This window comes from Erpetoichthys calabaricus, chromosome 15 (genome assembly GCF_900747795.2).
Source record: "Erpetoichthys calabaricus chromosome 15, fErpCal1.3, whole genome shotgun sequence".
NCBI classification, from domain to species: Eukaryota; Metazoa; Chordata; class Cladistia; order Polypteriformes; family Polypteridae; genus Erpetoichthys; species Erpetoichthys calabaricus.
In genome coordinates, this window is record NC_041408.2 from 4,589,121 (window position 1) to 4,609,360 (window position 20,240).

The window sequence follows — 20,240 nt, forward strand, 5'->3', positions numbered from 1 at the left end:
CTCTGTATGTATGTATGTATGTATGTATGTATGTATGTATATGTGTGTGTGTGAAAAATACAGTTATCTGTTGTTATTCACAGGGGCAACCAACATACAGTAATCCCTCCTCCATCGCGGGGGTTGCGTTCCAGAGCCACCCGCGAAATAAGAAAATCCGCGAAGTAGAAACCATATGTTTATATGGTTATTTTTATATTGTCATGCTTGGGTCACAGATTTGCGCAGAAACACAGGAGGTTGTAGAGAGACAGGAACGTTATTCAAACACTGCAAACAAACATTTGTCTCTTTTTCAAAAGTTTAAACTGTGCTCCATGACAAGACAGAGATGACAGTTCAGTCTCACAATTAAAAGAATGCAAACATATCTTCCTCTTCAAAGGAGCAAACAAATCAATAGGGCTGTTTGGCTTTTAAGTATGCGAAGCACCGCGGCACAAAGCTGTTGAAGGCGGCAGCTCACACCCCCTCCGTCAGGAGCAGAGAGAGAGAGACAGATAAAAAAAAATCAATACGTGCCCTTCGTGCTTTTAAGTATGCGAAGCACCGTGCTGTATGTCGTTTCAGGAAGCAGCTGCACAAAAGATAGCAACGTGAAGATAATCTTTCAGCATTTTTAGACTAGCGTCCGTATCGTCTAGGTGTGCGAACAGCCCCCCTGCTCAATCCCCCTACGTCAGGATCAGAGAAAGTCAGCGAAAGAGACAGAGAAAAGTAAGCTGGGTAGCTTCTCGGCCATCTGCCAATAGCGTCCCTTGTATGAAATCAACTGGGCAAACCAACTGAGGAAGCATGTACAAGAAATTAAAAGACCCATTGTCCTCAGAAACCCGCAAAGCAGCGAAAAATCCGCGATATATTTTTAAATATGCTTACATATAAAATCCGCGATGGAGTGAAGCCGTGAAAGGCGAAGCGCGATATAGCGAGGGATTACTGTATATGTTATGGGCCTATATTTACGCTATATTCTAAGTTCAATGCACTAAATAAGATGCATAACATTGCGAGAAACACAAGAGAGAATTATCAGTGTGCCAGAAAATCTCATATATTAGGCTGGCTGCCAAGACAAAGATGTGTGGCTTATTATAATAACTATGTATGTATTTATGGTAATATACAATAAATTATTAATATTAAAGATATAAAATAGATCTAACAAAAGACTAAGCACAAAACAATAAACACGACACAGTCCAGTATGCAGATAGGTTGTGAAATGAAATCCGCTATGAGCAGCCTTCTGAAAGATGTGTAAAGTTTTGTCCTACCGTGCTGACGATCTATGTGAAGATTTGTAGAAGGAGGGAGCACAAGCAGGAATAAAAAGAAAAAATCCAGAGAAAACTGTAATCTCTTGAGTGTAATTGTACCAATGTGATGTAACATTCCCTTTCTCTTCAGTTTTTGCTTCATGCATTGCTTACTTCATTGCTTAACAATGCACTTCTTGTCCTGCTTTTAGGTTCTAAGGCATTTCTACAGTTTGATACAAATTACAAATAAAAGTATATTGTTGGAATTAACCACTTTTCAATAAGATGTACTGTAGATCTAAGAAAAATGTACTTAAATTTTATATATAATAATTTTTTTTTTTTTATGAAAGTCTTGCAAGCAAAGCCCCATGGCATGAGTGTAGACGGACAAGAAAAGGGATTGTGGAGAGGTGGTGGAGGCAGAGCTAGAGTTTGGAGAGGATGGAGCATGAGAGGGGGCCACACTGTGGAATACAGGGATGGTGCCGGAGGAAAACACCCAGGAGGTTATCATGGCTGGAGGGGTAGCAGAGGCCGAGGAGCATTGAGTAGGGGAAGATCTGCTCATGGAGTTGAATATGAACAAGGAGGAAATGAGGGGGGAACAGGTTAGTTAATTTGAGCTCATTTTCTGTTAGTTTAAAAAAATATTAATTTGTAAATGTAATTGGCTGAAAATTTAGTTGTTTGTTTATAGCATATGTTGAGAACTTTTCAGAAAAGACCAAGATACATTTACTATATAATACTCTTTTTTTCTAAATTGTTTAATTTTTTACATAGCTTGTAATTTCCATTGACCAACCTGTTTTCCATATTTATTTATTTCAAATAAAGGACATTACATAACATAAGTAACATAATGTTTGGAAGCTTCCTTAATCCAGATTTAGGTCACTAAGAGCCAGAATCATTGGATGCATTGCAACAATCAACATTACAATTTAAAATAAAAGCAAATATCGGACTGGCACTCCATAATGTACTGTATGTACAGTGAAAACCCATAAGTAAAATGATGCAAACATGAATTTTTGTTTAATTATTCCTTCTCATTTTTCTTTGAATTTCCATCTCATTCTTTTAGATGGGTGGTAAACATAATATTTTCTTGATATAGAAAAATTATAGTTCACCCTAAGTTTCATATCGAAGCAGTTCATTTATTGAAATTTGGATTATATAAGCTTCCACATTGGGGTGTCTTTTGTAATGAAAGGGCACACCATTGCTTTATCTGTGGGGTATATTTTTTTCCCATCAGGAATATGTGAAAATGGCATGATAACTGAATGAGGTTTTTGAATTGAGATCTCTATCCTTTTTTAAAACAACCAGATTCTACAGTTTCCAGGCTGATACAGTGCTGAACTGTGAGGTTTTGGCCATTTTCGTTACCTTTTTGTCTTCTGTGATCACTTGGTTATAGATTTAAAGCATTTTTATTTTTAGAAGCATTACATTGGTATAATGGTAAAAAGTAAAATAAGGGTCATACTTAGAACTGCCCGAGGATTTTTGTCTTTATAATTAATAATTTTATGAAATTACTTGCACCAAAATTTGATGTACCTTCATTGATGATATAGGCAATGTAATGGAGTATGTAGTTCTGAAAAATATCATTATAGGTTGTGAAATCTTCCTGTTTAATTTACATTTTAATGGCCTCCCACAATAGGGCTATATTAAAAAGGACAGACATAAAATGTTAAAAATGAAATTCTAACATATTAATATGAAATTTTACATTATCACATATTGTTTTTGTGTATGTGGTATCCAAAGCAATGCAAAAAATGAACTTTTAAATTACATGTAAAACTTCATTTTTCGTTTTGACATGTTTTTGTCGTCTTGGCTAAATAAAATTGATTTAACATGTAATGTGTTATCTTTTTCTTGGTTAAATAAAAATGAACGAAGCAGGAAAATCAGGGTCAAGGTTTTCCCAGACAACTTTAGATCAGTTCTGCCCATACAGGGGATGGCAGCTTTACTTTTCAGAAGGTAAGCATGAAATTTACAAAAATGTATTTGGTATGATTTATTTTTAAATGAAGTTACTACAACTGTAATGAGTAAAAAGTCAGATTTCAATCCAAATGGCAATTTCTGTACCTGTGGATAATCAACAGCAAGAACAAGATCAACTGTTCTGTATATTAATTACAAAATATTTTTTTATGTTGGTGTTTCAAAATGTTCTTATTGGCTAGAAATTCATGCGTTTCAGTTACTTTGAAACGCAAAGCAGGAAAGGTAGGCACTTTTGTTGATTGAAGTACAATATATTATCTATAGTATTAATGACAGCACAAAACCATAGAGACAAGTAGATAGTGAGGCTAAAAAAACGGCAAATTTAAAACAACTTGGCACTGAAGTTGTGTGGCTCCTTTGGTTTTTACAAAAACATAAATGTTGCGAAGCATACACCGTACATATTTGAATGTGAAGAGGCTGACTTGAATGCCGTCACGTCCCCAGGCAATGAGCAATATGGCACATTCTGTATTAGACCACTAGAAAAAACATTAGAAACATCTCCATTTAAGAAATGTGATTCACAGGCATAGCCTTAAAGTTGGGACACACATAAAAGAAAATAAAAAAACAATACCAATTTGTGACATTGAAAATATAACTTGTCAATTAAATCTGATCTTTTCTTTTGCTGTTATTAACGAGCTACGATTTCCTGCATATGCAGATAAAAACATAAATCTCACAACAGCAAATATTAAACTGACAAAGTGACTTGATCACAAAGCTGTTTAGAAAAGTTGATTGTTACAAAAGTGGCTTTAAAAGAGATTTTTTATAAATGAGTTGTTGTAAATGAAAGTATTCTGAATGGTCTTGGTATTTACTAATTAATGTGTCACTGACAGAATAATGATTGAATTTTGATTTTGCTAGTATTGATTTAAAGCAGTATTTTTTTTCCAGGAACCAGATAAAAAACATTAATGAATAAATTTGATATGTATACATAGAAAAATTGGGTAGCCCATAATGATCATATCATTTTGTATAAAGTAACTGTCAAGCCTATACACCCTAACCCAGATTCCCCTATAAAAAATAATTTGTGTGAGGACAATTAGTATATCTAGTAAAAAAATCAGTTGGCTGACATGAATTTAATTAGGTGCACTGTTGGATCAGGGAGAACAGATATGAGGAGTCCTGGGCATTGAACCTTTTCCGTTATAAGAAACTAGCCATCCCCTGTAGCTCCACCCACATAGTAGTGCAACAGGACAGTGAGGAGGGCACGGCCAAGCTCTCTACTCCTGACGTCACTCTTCCCCCTCCCCTTGGCCCACAGCCTCTGTCTCGGATTAGCACGAATATATTGCTCCTGCAAGCAAACTATGATTCTTAGCGCAATGAGAGAAGTCGCAAAATCAACCGGAAGGTTCAAGAAAATTATATAAAAAAAAAAAGATCTAAATCCGTTAAGTAGTTCTCTCATTTGCTAACTAAACAGAGTTAAGGTTACGCCCTGAGGCAGATGCGTGAGTGAGAAGGGGCCTGTAGCCCAATGAGTCTCTCTCATATTCGCGCTAATAAATCGGTACCGCAAGCAAACTGTGATGCTTAGCGCAATGAGAAAGTCGCAAAATCAATGGAATGTTCAAGCAAATTATAGGAAAAAACGATCTAAATCCGTTAAGTAGTTCTCTCGTGAAAAGCGGACAGAGATACAAACGGGCCTAAAAAACACTATTAGAAATTTCGTGCTTGGACCACGAAAATTTTAAAACCGTTTCTTAGGGAGCACCTATGGGCCAAGGGTAACCTACATTCCAAATTTCAACTCCCAAGATCTCATGGTTTGGGAGATTTCAGTGAGTGAGTGAGTGAGTCCGTGGTATTTGGCTTTTATGTATATAGAAGAAGAAGATAAAGAGGATAAAAAGGTGATTGTGTGCTCTATTGGATTTCAGTATACAGGGCCCGGGTGTTGTGGGAGAGATTGCAGGTTCCACTGAACATATGAGCTTCATCATTCTTTTTGACATATAATAAAGAAGCTGTTCTTGAATATATGAGCTTCATCATTCTTTTTGACATATAATAAAGAAGCTGTTCTTGTAGACTAATGTTATGAAGGCATATTTTTAAGCTTCAGCATCAAAGACTAGAAAATGTTTCTCAGATGGAAGACGGTTGATTTGGAGACATTAATATCATTTTCAAATCTGAATCACATCAAGGATTTCCACCCTGCATGCACTGTTATTTTATGTGTTTTTCCTGTTTTTACTTTTTTCATCTTGTTTATTATTAGCTTACAGTGAAAATTCTCCATATGTGCAAAAGATTGAAGCATTCGAAACATTTTTCTCCAACCGAATTGAACTGTATGATAAAGTGAGTGAAATATTTTACAAGTTTTATGTCATTTTATTATATCGATTGTGAAAGATCAGCCACCGCACAAACTCCAAATAGTACAAAATAAGTACCGTTTATTTTCCCCAACACAACACCAACACAGTGCACAAAAATACCACACTCTACTCAGTCCTTTCTGTTTCTTCAGGCCGCCTCCACTCTTCCTCGTAAGCTTCGTCCTCTTCCACCTGACTCCGGCTGTCCAATGGAGTGAGGCGGCCCCTTTTATCACGCCCCAGATGTACTCCAGGTGCTCGGTGATGGTCTTTTGGCAGCACTTCCTAGTGTGGTGGAAGTGCTACCCTTGCACCCGGAAGCACTCTGGGCGTACACAGTTCCTGGTACGGCAGCACTTCCTGGTGTGGAAGAAGTGCTGTCCTCCAGGGCTCTAGGACCATGCAGGCGCCCCCTGGTGGTGGCCACGGGTCCGCACAGGGCTGTGCTCCCCAGCTCCATTTCTGTGGCCCTGATGGAATCCAGGGGGACTGCCCTCTTGCGCCCAGGGAAAGGTAGTGCCCTGGTCCGTCCTTCTTCCAGGCATCCCGGTGGGGCAGGTTCCTTGGTCGTCTGCCACACGATCCATTTATAATGCACACACTGACTTAAAAAGTCAACCAGTATTAATAAAGAATTCAGCCCTCCTATGCAGTTGTCCATTCTGGACCATTCGCAATTGCACAACTAGTCTATTGCCTTAAACTCATAAGGCTGCCAAACCATCATGTAAGTAGACCTGACATTTGCTTCTTATATTTGTTGCCTGATGTTGTATTTAATGGATTTTCTTGTTTTCATGTTCTGTTTCTTAGCAGTATATAATATACTGCCAGTAGTTTGTGAAAGACCTCAAGGTGAGAATCTCGTTTTAAAATACAGGTAGTCCCCAGGTTACAGCTGTGACGCATGCGCCTCATTAACTGCCACTCTGTCATCTTTGGCCGGATGAGGCTGCAAGTAGTGGCTGGAGGGGTGCGATTTCGCTGCTCGTTCAGTGTAGTGTCCCTGTGTCCCTTGGGCGGCTTCCGGCGGCAAGCGAGCGGTGACCCGTGGTCCATAGTCACTGGGGCCACAGCTATCGCTCGTATGCAGGACGGAGGCTTAATGAGGCGGTTCACTGTCCGCCCACTACGCCGCCGCCGCAGCAGCTACTGCTTCTGACTAGACGCAGGCTGGATGGAGCGGTGTAGGGCGTTTCACTGCCCGCCCACTACACATGGCTCCCCCCTGAATTGTTTTCGGTCGGCGGCTGGTAATGCTGCAAGCGGTGACCCGGTTGTGCCTGAACGGAGGCCATTGAGGGTGAACGGGGCGGTGGGGGGTAGCAATGTAGTGTGCTTCAGATGGCTGCCTGTTGAATGGGGGCGGTGGTGGGCGATTCACTACACGCCTTTGGCCGCACCGTGTTCATTCTCGGTGGGCGGACGCACGCTGCAGGCGGCATACTTTAGTGGAGGTGACTGTGTGGTGAACCACCCCTCGCTACTCCCATTCATTCTCGATAGCAAGCCTGCTTGTACTGTTACGTACATAGCAGGAAGTTGTCTCTAGTCAGTACACCAGACGTGCTGATGAGGGATGCCTGCCTGCTGTGATAGCGTGTACAGTGCAGTGCAGAACAGCTCATCTTAACCTTTTGTCTTCACCCTTCAAGAATGTCTCTGAAACACAAATCTGATACAAGTGCTGGTGCTACAGTAAAGAAGAGAAGACCCATCACCATTGAAAATAAAGTAGAAATAATAAAAAGGTCAGAGAGGGGTGAAACTCCATCATTCATTGGCAGAGCACTTGGTAACAGTCGGTCAACAATAGCATTTATTAAAATAATGTACCTGTGCTGACTTACATACAAATTCAACTTAAGTACAAACCTACAGTCCCTATCTTGTATATAACCTGGAGACTGCCTATATAAACATTGCAATAAATTTAAAGTTTGAATTTGAGCCTTATTATACAGACACACTTTTTCTGTAAAGTACAGTAATTTAATTTTAGGTAATTTTTAACATTTTTAAACTATTTGTGTGATTTTTCTATATAAGATGTCTTTCACTATCTCAACATCAGTAAAAACATTGTTAAAAGTATTCAATTGCACTTTCTAAAAAAAAAAAAAAAATAATTAGTACTATAAGAGAAATGTATTTTGTTGAGCTAAGCAAAGTTACTTTATTATAATCTTCACAATAAACTGTTTTTCACTTGTCTGATCTTTCATTTACAAAGATTAAAGATCAATAAAAAACACATTTTAATTATGTTAGTCTGTTAGTACCCCCAAAAAATACTTATCTTTGTCTGATCTTTTCTTCTACAGGATGAAATTGAAAGGAAGGGTAGTATCCTTGTTGATTATAAAGATATTCTGCAAGATGAAAATGTGTTGAAATCAATTCCAGTTGTAGCCGAAGAGCTGAAAAACATGCCGGCAAAACTGTTAGATTGCATGGGATTAGCAATCCACCAGGTACACAGTGACACTAGTTATTTAAATTTTTGGATTTACTTTACCCTCATTTCACTTGTCTGTTTTGAAACCTGCTGAGATTAATCATTTGTTTAGTTTGTGTAATGGTGTCCTTTATTTGTTTTGCTCTGTATAATCCATTGCAATTCATGGATCACCTTTTACTTCATTTTGTTTTGGATTGCTAGTAGCTCAAGGAGGTGCAAAACGTCCGTGATGTCAGTGCTTCACATATCAGCTGATTTTTAGAAATGTAACTGATTTATGTGCCTGCTTGTGTGGAAATATTTAAAATATTTTATAAGGCTAGTGTTGCAAAGAATGTTTTTGAGCATTATCAGTTGTACAGCGGGGTTCACTTTACATGTGTAGTCATAGTCATTAATATGAATGAGGCCCCATCCTGCCCTTGGACAAGTGTAAACAGCACACATAAATGATATAAAACAATACCAAACGTAACTCAGCCTAAATGAACACGGGGTGACATTGTGGTGCGTCCTGGATTTAGCATCCTGGGTTTACATTCTATATCTGGTCATTTTTCTGCAATTTTTTGCAAAGACAACATTCTGCCCACACATGCATGGGCATTTCTTTCACATCTACAAAGACACAAATGTTCAGTTAATTGGAGATTCCAAGTTGACCCTGTGGGTGCCATGCAGTTCAGAGCCATTTCTTGTCTTTCATTCACTTCTGCCTGGAAAGGCTCTGGTCCCACACACCCTGAGTTGGATTAAGCAGGTTTAAGAAAGTTATGATATGTCAGATTATAAAGACCTGCCCATTTTATGCTAAACTTTCAAAGGTGGGCTGATAACTCCCTTTCAGCTCCTTTAAGTACTAGGTGTAGTTATGCCACTGCATGAAGGGCTCCAAGTGGCGATCTCATTAACATTTTAGTATAACATGAATAAGATTTTCTTCTTTAGACCGGGGGGGTGGTTGGAGTAAAGTGCTAGTGTGATTATTCATGCTGTAATTTTATTTTTTCAATTCTTTTCTGTTATATATTGACTTATTATTTTGATTATTACAGTATAACAAATTAACTGTAAATTATATCAGTTTTGACTCTGATTTACTAGGCTCTGGAATGTACAGCATAATAAGCCTAATTAAACTTAACTGTGGAATTCTCCAACCTACACCCATAACAGTGTTTTTCTTCTTAGCATCTTTAAATGTGCAACCTTTGAATGTTTAATTAGGTTCTGACCAAAGATTTAGAAAAACATGTGGCAGAGCTTCAAGAGCAGGAAGGCCTTCCACCAATTGTTAGTGTGCCCCATATCCATGCCAGGTGAGTGGAAAAGCAAACAAAAATTGAAGAAAATGTAGGACTTTAAAACATTATAACATGGATACTACAGAGACAACTAGGTTTGAAAATCAGGTATAACGCAGTTCCAAGAGTGAATTGTTACATTTATAATGATTGAAGTATAAAAACCCCATTAAGCTGCTTTTTTGCTGTTACATACCATATATTTTATAAATGTCTTACTCTTATTTAAACATTTGTAAAATCTCAGAAGATAAACCTTTTATTTTTGTAATTTCTACTTTATATATTTGATGGAATGAGATGAAGATCGATACACATATAGGCAACTTACAAATACAATTACAGGTACTCGTCGACATACGACCTATGCAAGTTACGACTGTTCGACTTTACAACGCGTTTGACTGTTTCCCCCGCCAGCTGTTGGCAGCGCCAGTTTCCCGCACTCTCAAGTCTCGCTACGCAGCAGTAAAAATATACGCAGCAGTGTTGCCCCACGTGTGTTTGTGTCTTATTGTTTTGGCAATTTTCGATAATAATATAACCCTAACATATAACCCTATAATATTAACACTAATAGCAGCTTTCTACTCAAAACGGCAAACTTGAGAAGCTGCCAGCATCAAACCCAGAAGCTCTTGATTGGGCAGTTCTTAGGATTGCACTACGCAAGCAGTCGCATCAACTGCTTACCGCAACCTGCTTTCTTTTTTCTTCTTGAATAAAAGCGCACTTGTTCTGTTATACTTGTACTTGTGAAAGTGTTTATTTGATATTTGGACTTCAGGCTTCACACCAGTCATTTTCAGTCACACACACCACTCACATCCACATCCACAGTTATCCCAGTCTCGTTCGTGCACAAGTTTTATATACAATCATCACATTCAAATGTTAACAGTTCCCACACACAACTGCTGACTCCCAATCAAGAGCTTCTGGGTTCGATGCTAGCAGCTTCTCGAGTTTACCGCTTTGAGTAGAGAGCTGCTGTTATTGTTAATATTATACAATAAAAACATACATTTGATTTACGTCTGTAACAACCGCTGTAAATTTATAGTGCTTGTCAAAGTTAGCGTTCACACTCGCCCCTATATGACACTGCTCTTTTCAAATAAAGACGCGCTATAACAGAGGTGAACTCAGATCAGAGAAAACAGAAGCCCTCCCCGCAAGAAATGTCGACTCAGTGTATGAATGGCGTATGGAAGAAGTGTGTTAAGCGTTATGTAAATACTTTTGCTGGATTTAACAGTGAACAAGAACTTGATGAGATTCGTGAAGAAATAGTGAAACTGTCAAAAGACCTTTCATTGGAATGTGAAATGGAAGATGTCGAGGAGTTGCTAGACCGGGAATCAGGTGAACTTATGAACGAAGAGCTGATAGAATTGGAAGAAGAAAGAGTGGCAGAAGAAGAAACAAGAGAATTGGAGTAAGACGAAGAGGAGGAGGTGCCACAAAGAATGTTCACCACAAAGGGATTGTCAGAAGATTTATCTCTACTGAATAAACTCCTCGCTCATTTTGAAAAAATGGACCCAAATATTGAACGATTTGCGAGGATTGAACGGATGGCGCGCAACACATTTCGTCCTTATTGCGAAATTTATGAAGAAAAAAAAACAAACAATTCAGACGAAGCTCACTATGTTTATGAAAAGAGTAACTCCTCCCATCACCCCATCCGCAGCCTCGCCTGATCTGATGAAGGCGATATCGACAACCCGCAGCCAAGCACCAGTGGTGCCAGGAATTAAATGTACAGTACAGTATTTCTTGTTTTGAACGTTTTCCACATATTAAACAAATTGTACTGTAGTATGCTGTGTTTGTCTTAGAAAGTAAGAAAATGTTGATAAAATATTACTTTAAGATGATTACAATATTATTACCCAGTCTAATATCCATCCATCCATCCATTTTCCAACCCGCTGAATCCAAACACAGGGTCACGGGGGTCTGCTGGAGCCAATCCCAGCCAACACAGGGCACAAGGCAGGGAACCAATCCTGGGCAGGGTGCCAACCCACCGCAGACCCAGTCTAATATTCTTACCTTAAATTAACATAGGCCGACTTACGTCCAGATCAACTTACAACCAGTCAGTCGGAACCAATCGAGGTCGTAAGTCGACAAGTACCTGTATATACTGACTGTAAAAAAATAGGCTGAAAAGAAAACATATTACAGATTTAAGATAAGTAGGACCAATGCTTATTGAGGTAAAGAAATGCTTAAGGTTTTGTTTTCTCTAAATAGTTCAGTTATTTGCTATCTTATAATTGTTTGGTTTTTTTTTTTTTTTTTTTTTTTTTTGCTGGCTGTATTATTGTTTATGTAAATTATTACCCTTTTAAACAGGCAGGAGAATATTTGTTGGCCATACATCACAAAACTTATAATGGTTCAGAGATGCTCTTCCAACTTTATTGTCCAAAGAAAAAGGCTTTCCTCAACAATTTTATTTATATATAATAAAATCCTAACCCTAAAAGTGGAACGATTTTATGTGACTTTTTTGCCACGGTATAAATCGGCTTCATTTAAAACCTACATATATATGTTTGGTATCATTCTTTTCAGAATTTATTGAACTTTAATTTGATGTTGTTAGATTTTCAGATTCTTATTCCATTTTTAATTTATAAACTAAATTTTCAAAGAAGTGTGTTTTAATATCAAAAAAGTTTTGGCTTTTAATTTCAATAAATCATTACTATTTCAAAAATTTATTTTAATAATTTAATTCAATAAATTACATTATTTTTTGATTGCGTAAATTTTCTTTCACAGGAACACAGTATTTAATTTTTTTTTTATCTGTTCATAACACCAATGTTTGTATTTAGGTAATTTAGTTAGCTGAAGGTCGAGTTATGATGACTCATTGCAATATCACTTTAGTTTTCATGTGATTTTTTCCTGTTATTTAAATGAGTAATTTTTTAAAAACATTTTTTTTTATCTATAAGAATGTCAGTTAAAACGAATGAATTGTTTATTTAGTCTCTTATAAATACTCATCGAGCCATGTGGACCTCAGTTTAACAGGAATACTCCAATCGGTGAGAGATCTCATTTCATAATTTTTATTCCGTTAAATAATGATTCATTTTTCTTTTGCACATTTATAGAATTTTGTGATTTTAGCCGCAAGTGGGACGGCCTACAAGGCCAGAACTGGGGGTTGGGCACAGAAGACGCCAGGGGGCTTGGCCCCCCTAGTATACATATATACTAGCTGTGCTCCACCCATGTAGTAGTGAAACAGGACAGTGAGGAGGGCCCTGTCTGGCTCCCTACTCCTGACGTCACACTTCCCCCTCCCCTCGGCCCGCAGCCTCTGCCTCAGATTAGCGCAAATATATCGCTTCTGCAAGCGAACTATGATTCTTAGCGTGATGAGAGATCTCGCAAAATCAAGCGGAATATTCAGGCAAATTATAGGAAAAAACCCAATCTAAATCCGTTAAGTAGCTCTCTCATGAAAAGCGGACAGACAGACAGAAGTTGGATTTTATATATATATAATATATATATGTCACAAACTTGACTCCGAGTCATAGGAAGGTTTGGGGCAGCCACCCGTATAATTGGTTTCCTGGCTGCAAAGTCGTAAATTAGGTACAGCACTGATGTGCACAAAAACAAGTCCAAAACAGAACTGAGGGAATAGGGAAAAGGTGGAGGCTTTTAAAGGGGAAGACAGGAAGTGAGATCAAAGTGGCCGGGATCATGAAGGTCTTCAGCCATAGGTTCGAGCCCGGACATGACATCACAGGGGACGAGGTGGAATCTTCCGTGAATGGTCTGCAGGAAAGGGAGAAAAGAATCGGTGGACTCTGCCACATCCCTGTATGACTCGGAACTGCCCTTACTCAAGCCCTTTTGCTGCCTCCCATGCGCACGTGTGTGACAAGGCCCCTCCCTCAGCCCAGATCCTGACCGAGAGGTCGTGAACCCGAGAGAGCATCGGCGTTGGCATGAAGAGTTCCCCTACGATGAACAAGCAAAAACGTATATGGCTGGAGGTCAAGAAACCACCTGGAGACCCACAGATTCGACTCCTTGTGCAGGGCCATCCACTGTAAAGGTGCATGGTCCGTGACAAGGGTGAATTCCCGGCCCAACAGGTAGTGCCTCAGCTGAGTAATCACCCATTTAATCACCAAAGCCTCTCTCCCCACCGCCGCATACCTGGTCTCCCGGTCCAACAGTTTCCGGCTCAGGAACATGATGGGGTGTTCCATACCATTGACGCTTTGGCTCAGCACGGCCCCCAGGCCTGTGTCCGAAGCGTCCGTCTGCAGGATGAAAGGTAAAGAAAAGTTAGGTGCGGACGTAAGGGCCTGCTTCAAGTCACTAAATGCAGCGCCTGTCTTTTCAGTCCATAGCACAATGTTTGAGGCCCTCTCCATTGTCAAATCAGTCAGTGGCGCCGCTCTCTCCGAGAACCGGGGCACAAACCGGCGGTAGTATCCCGCTAACCCGAGAAAGGCTTGGACCTGCCGCTTGGTTCGCGGACGGGGCCATTTCAAAATGGCATCTACTTTGGAGCACTGTGGCATCACGGTACCCCGACCCACCAGGTAGCCTAACTACTTGGCTTCGCTTAATCCAAAGAAACATTTCTTGGGGTTAATCCAAAGCCCGGCCTCACCAAGTGTCCGCAATACCACTTTTACCTGCTGTAGGTGTTCCATCCATGTGCTGGAATAGATGACCACGTCATCCAGGTAGGCAGCACTGTATGAGTTATGAGGCCTGAGCACTTTGTCCACCAGACACTGGAAGGTGGCTGGAGCCCCATATAACCCAAATGGAAGGACACGATACTGCCAGTGTCCGCTAGGGGTGCTAAACGCGGTGTTAACCTTCGTGGTGTCCGTTAAAGGAACCTGCCAGTACCCCTTTGTCATGTCCAGTGTGGTCAAATATTGAGCTTGTCCTAGCCTCTCAAGGAGGTCGTCCACTCATGGCATTGCATAAGCGTCAAACTGGGAGTCTTGATTAAGTTGACGGAAGTCATTGCAAAACCTCCAACTCTCGTCAGGCTTAGTGACCAATACAGTGGGAGTGGACCAGGGAATATGATTTTCATCGATTACACCTAGTTCCACCATGTGCTTGAGCTCAAGCTCCACTTCAGCTCTTTTTGCCTCGGGAAGACGATACGGACGTTTGCGGACTATAACCCCGGGCTCTGTCACAATGTCGTGCTCAACCAGAGAGGTCCTTACGGATTTATCACTCACTACCTCCAGGACAGACAGGATAAATGTTTCCAGCTCCCGTCGTCTGGGACTTAAATCCGCACCGAAGTTAAGGCTAGCCGTGTGAGCAAAGAGTGAGCGGGGCTGACCGGAGGAGAGATCGGGATCCCTGTCCTTCCACGGTTTCAGCATATTTACATGATAAACCCGCTCCCTCGGTCGACAATTGGGTTGACTCACCAAATACTCGACGAGTCCTTTCCTTAACTTCGTAGGGACCTTGCCAATGGGCAAGCAACTTAGAGTGGGAGGTAGGTACTAGGACCATGACCCGATCTCGCAGGCGGAACTCCCGGAGAGCCGTGCCACGGTCATTATATCGGACCTGTGCTGCTTGTGCCTCTTCCATGTGACTTTTAAGGAGGGACCGAATCTTTCCAAATCTATCACGTAATTGCGCGATATATTCCAATATGTTTGTAGAGGGAAGACCCTCTTCTTCCCATCCTTCTTTTAGGATATCTAAAATGCCCCGGGGTTGTCACTCATACAATAATTCAAAAGGGGAGAACCCCGTGGAGGCTTGTGGGACTTCCCGGTAGGCAAAAAGGATGAGGAGGAGGAGCTGATCCCAGTTCCTTCCATCCTCGTTGACCACCTCACAAAGCATTTGTTTGAGAGTCTGATTGAACCTCTCTACCAAACCGTCAGTTTGAGGATGATATACCGTGGTCTTTAGAGGCTTTATTTTAAGTAACTTGGCAGTCTCCTTGAACGTCTCCGAGGTAAAGGGCGTCCCTTGGTCCGTCAGGACTTCCTTAGGAATGCCAACACGCACAAAGACCCCTAGCAATTCCTGTGCAATGGCTTTAGGTCTTGGGACGTACTCCGGCTGAGTCCGACAAAGGGATGGTTCTGCTCCCTCAGATTGTGAGGCCGTCCTTTGTGTCTCCAGAAGCTCTATGAGCTTTGCTGGGTTCTTAAACAGCTTACCCCAGACCAGCTGGGTGAAGCCACGGGGAAGCAATTTCAGGAGCAGATGGCAGACTACCTGCTTTATTACTTGGTAGGGCTTGTTTTCATGTGGCTGTAACCACTGCCCTACCATTGCCCAAAATGACCAGGCTTGTTTGAGGATCGGCCGCTCTGGGTCCAACCTCCAGTTTCTTACCTTACTCACCTGCCAGTCTGGGGCACCCCAAGGTGGCAATCGGGGGTCTGGTCTCAAATGGAGACGGCACTCTCCTCCGAGAAAGCATAATAAGCCCATTTTGCCTCCCCCTCCGGAGAAGCCCAACTCTGTGAGCCCCTCCTGCACACTCCCTGGCCTTTCTTGGTAGCCTAGTTAAGAGTGCTGGGAGCGGAGCCGGCATCGGGTCTCACCGAACCACGGGACACCCTCCCCGCCTGAAAACTTGGCCCCGGTACGCTCCCAACTGGGTGTATTGCAGGTCCTGTCCCCTTCTCTTCCGGGACTTCTCCATCCTGCCAACTACGCCAATGTCACAAACTTGACTCAGAGTCATAGAAAGGTTTGGGGCAGCCACCCATATAATTTGTTTCCTGGCTGCAAAGTAGTAAATTTAGGTACAGGACCGATGTGCACAAAACCGAGTCCAAAACCGAACTGAGGGAATAGGGAAAAGGTGGAGGCTTTTAAAGGGGAAGACAGGAAGTGAGATCAAAGGGGCCGGGCTCATGAAAGTCTTCAGCCATAGGTTCGAGCCCGGACGTGACATCACAGGGGCCGGAGCCCGGCAAGGACTCCTTCCATAGGCTTGGTCCCGGAAGTTGACGTCCAGAGGACCAGGTGGAATCTCCCGTGAATGGTCTGCAGGAAAAGGAGAAAAAGACTCGGTGCACTCTGCCACATCCCGGTATGACTCGGAACTGCCCTTACTCAAGCCCTTTAGCTGCCTCCGATGTGCACGTGTGTGACTATATGTATGTATGTGTGTATAATATATATATATATATATATATATATATATATATATATATATATATATATATATATATATATATATATATATATATATATATGCACACTGTGTGTAGATTATATCAAGCTGACAGAAGTCTTAGAATTTTAAGTTTTTTGCTATCTTATACAAAGTAATTCTATCTGACTGAAATTTATCTTTTTAGAATATACAATTATGAGCCCTTGACTCCACTGAAGTGCTTACGTGCAAATTTCTATGGAAAATTCATTGCTCTGCGAGGAACTGTAGTTCGTGTCAGCAACATTAAACCTATGTGTGCCAAAATGGCCTTTACATGTAACACTTGTGGTGGAATACAGTGTCTAGCTCTCCCTGATGGCAAGTTCACAACACCTACTAAGGTATGGTCATGTCCATCTAAAGGAATAATTCTCAAATTTCTTATTAAAATGTGTCTATTTTTTATATATAATATATATATAATATGTTTTTTTTTTTTTTTTTTGATAAGACATTTGATTTTCAGGACCTTCCAATTGCAATGTTTGTTGATTTAAGCATATTATTCGTGTCTATTAACTAAATTTCACTTTCCCCACCCACATTGTAGTTCCCAAAATCATAAAGTTAAAGAAACCATTATTTAATACAAATAGTTTGACATTCCCTGAAAGAAGACATCATTCATTCATTTTCAACAAAAAATGTATGACATTTTCAGTTTACAGTATGTTAATTGTTTAATTAAAAAGAGACTAGTGTATGCTGAGTGTAAGTTTGAAAGCTAGACTCTGCATTATTTTTACATTGTTATAACATGCAAAATAACTTTTTAAATTACATCTAGTTTTTATGTTATACTCAGATGTGTTTTGCCTGATTACACTGTAAGAAATTTTAAAAACTCAGCTGAAGTTTGAATATTTTGCACTGTTGTCTTTGCTAAGCTGTATGAAGTAATAAGAATCTCTATTACTATACGTGCAGTTTTCTTATTATTGACATATATTTTGCTCTTGGAATGCAAGGTAAAAAAGCTATTACATATTAATATTGTCATTCTCCAGGCACTGCCCTGAAAGAAGAGGAAAAGTAAATAAAGTGTTACGTTGTATGATAAACCTGTTGAACACAAATCAAGGAACTTGATGCTTAATCTCAGATTCAGGACTAAAGGGCATGTGCTGCTTCTACAGGAGAACTGAATTTCTTTTGCCTTGAGCAAAAGAAGGTTAAGGTTAAAATGATCAGAGCCCTTGTTTAAGGGGATCTAGGAGAATTTTCAGTTAAATTATAAATAACTTTCTCATGAACATGGGAGAAATCTAAGAGGAATTGCCCTTTAGATAGAAACCACTGTTATTTTTATATTTGCTCCAGATGCTAGAAAGAAAAAAACCTGCAACCTGTCTAGAGTAAATTTTCAGACACATTTTTTTTTAAACCATAAAATGCATTTACATTGGACATACTATATTTATTTTGTTGTCGCTTTTGTTCAAAAACATGGAAATAAAATATGTAGAATATTTTTTCTATATTTGGCACCACAACGTAAATTCCTCAGAGTCGCACTGAGTAGAATTAAGGTGTCAGTTTTGAAGTTGACAATGGATTATATTAACCTTAGGGCAACATTGACTGTAATTTAGAAATTGAGTCTGAATTTACTGTTGTGTTTTGATTTTGTTTTTATACTGCTATCGTTTGAACACATTTTTTTGTTTCTAGTGTTGTCGTCCAGATTGTCGAAGTCGGTCATTTTTACCGAACCTGAGCTCTCCCTTAACAGTTACTGTGGACTGGCAGACTATCAAGTAAGTCTCATTGTAATTATTTACTGAGTTAAATTTATGTTCCTAGAGAAAGGTCTAGAACATTTTAAAACCCAGTAGATCATTGCACTAATCAATGTAAGTAGATGTATGGATTAAATATTTTAGTCTATATTCTTTTATATTTATAATTTTATTTTATAGTCTTTTGAATTCAGTACAGATTTAAAAAAATACTTTCTACTCTTTAACAATATACCAGGTTTCAGGAATTTCAATTAAATATGCGATCAGTGTTATCAAAATGATACTGTTGTCATATCAGTTAGAAAGTTTCAGAGACTAAAATCAATAATGTAGTGTACTGTTAACATTTTTTGTGTTTCTGTATTTCATTCAGTATTTATGGTTTTTACTTACCATACCACCTTGCGCCCTGTGTTGGCTGGGATTGGCTCCAGCACCCCCCGTGACCCTGTAGTTAGGATATAGCTGGTTGGATAATGGATGGATGGATGGACTTGCCATACCTTTTATCATTTAAGAAAACACATTCAACTTAATCCAAACCAAAAATATATTTTTCTTTGAATTGACATATTCATTGTTTAAAAGCTTTTAAATAAAGAATTGTGTCTCAGTATGCAATTGTAATTTGTATTTGGCTATTACTGTATATCTGAAATATTGATGTAGAATTACATTCACCTGGTTTTAAGGGCCCCAGGTTTTTAAATTTTAAAAGTATGTAATTGTTATAGCAAATACAGGCATTTTAATTTCCCACTTCCTTTAGATTGTATTAAATGTGAACTAAATATAAGAAGGGAAGTCAGCCCAAAAAAGTTAGAGTGAGGATTAGGAGAAAGAAGAGTTAAGCAACAAAGCAAGGGACAAAACCGGAAGTCGAAAAGGGAAAAATATCAGAGCCAAATCGTAAACCAGAAAATTAAAGTCAAAATGCAGTAATCAAAAGTAAGTAGTTTGCTAGGTTTGTTCCAGTCTTGCATACTTGTGACTATTTTAGAGTGACATCTATACTAGGACGCCGATGGCGTCACAAGTGGTGTAGCCCCAGTGCATCATGGGAAAATTATTGTGGACACGGATTACAGCTGACAACAAACTGCTTGTGCCCATCGCCAAAACAAAATAATGCCAGAAAATTAACTTCTAAACTAATTCTCAGTTCTGACTGTAGAACTGAGTTCCTTGGGCGTTAAAACCCCAAACCGACACCATATTAAATTTGTTTTACAGCTTCTGGGAAAACCAAGAAAAAAAATAATAAAAAGAAACTCCGATCTTGACAAAATGTGTCCAGAAACTTAACATGTGACCTTTTCATGTTTTTGCTGGCATTGTTTACTTCTAATTATATAGAAACATGTATTGATGCTTATGTTTTATTTGTTTATCTTCCCATAATCTGGATAATAATATAATAAATGGATTTATTTAGCCATGGGGGGGGGGCACAGAATTGGATTAAAATTAAAACTAGCTGAGGTAACTTTTCATAATAAAAGTTAACTGAAGAAAGGCTGAATTGTGCATTGAGTTGCAAGTAACCAGGCTTTCCCCAGTGATTCATTCAAAGTCTGGTCCCCTCTTGCAATGAACATACTGTAATTCTTTTTCATACGCCTGGTAAATTGATTCTGTTTAAATGTAGCTGATATCACATGTGGGTGATAGACATTTTTCCCCAATACTTAAAAAAAGCAAAATAACACTTTCAGTTGATTGCTACTTTGTTTCTTTAGCTATGTGCTGTTACAAATTCCTGACTGGCATTATTTTTGAAAAGTTGGGCTATCCTAGCAAAGCTCCCAGTCTTGTACATAAACGTCTGGCCCGTAAGTGA

General features: G+C 39.5%; 1 protein-coding gene across 2 annotated transcripts in view; it reads left to right on the top strand.

Annotated features, from left to right (window-relative positions):
• The window catches only part of mcm8 (minichromosome maintenance 8 homologous recombination repair factor), a 35,363-nt gene that overhangs the window by 1,550 nt on the left and 13,573 nt on the right, over positions 1-20,240 (top strand). The window contains exons 2-8 of one of the 2 annotated variants that reach the window (XM_028820790.2): positions 1,616-1,873; positions 3,195-3,275; positions 5,566-5,648; positions 7,993-8,142; positions 9,357-9,448; positions 16,801-16,999; positions 18,330-18,415. In XM_028820790.2, coding sequence (XP_028676623.2) covers positions 1,639-1,873; positions 3,195-3,275; positions 5,566-5,648; positions 7,993-8,142; positions 9,357-9,448; positions 16,801-16,999; positions 18,330-18,415 — 926 coding nt within the window. In that variant the 5' untranslated portion in view covers positions 1,616-1,638. Of the gene's footprint in view, positions 1-1,615; positions 1,874-3,191; positions 3,276-5,565; positions 5,649-7,992; positions 8,143-9,356; positions 9,449-16,800; positions 17,000-18,329; positions 18,416-20,240 lie in introns of both variants that reach the window. The other variant, XM_051919500.1, reaches the window with a different exon arrangement.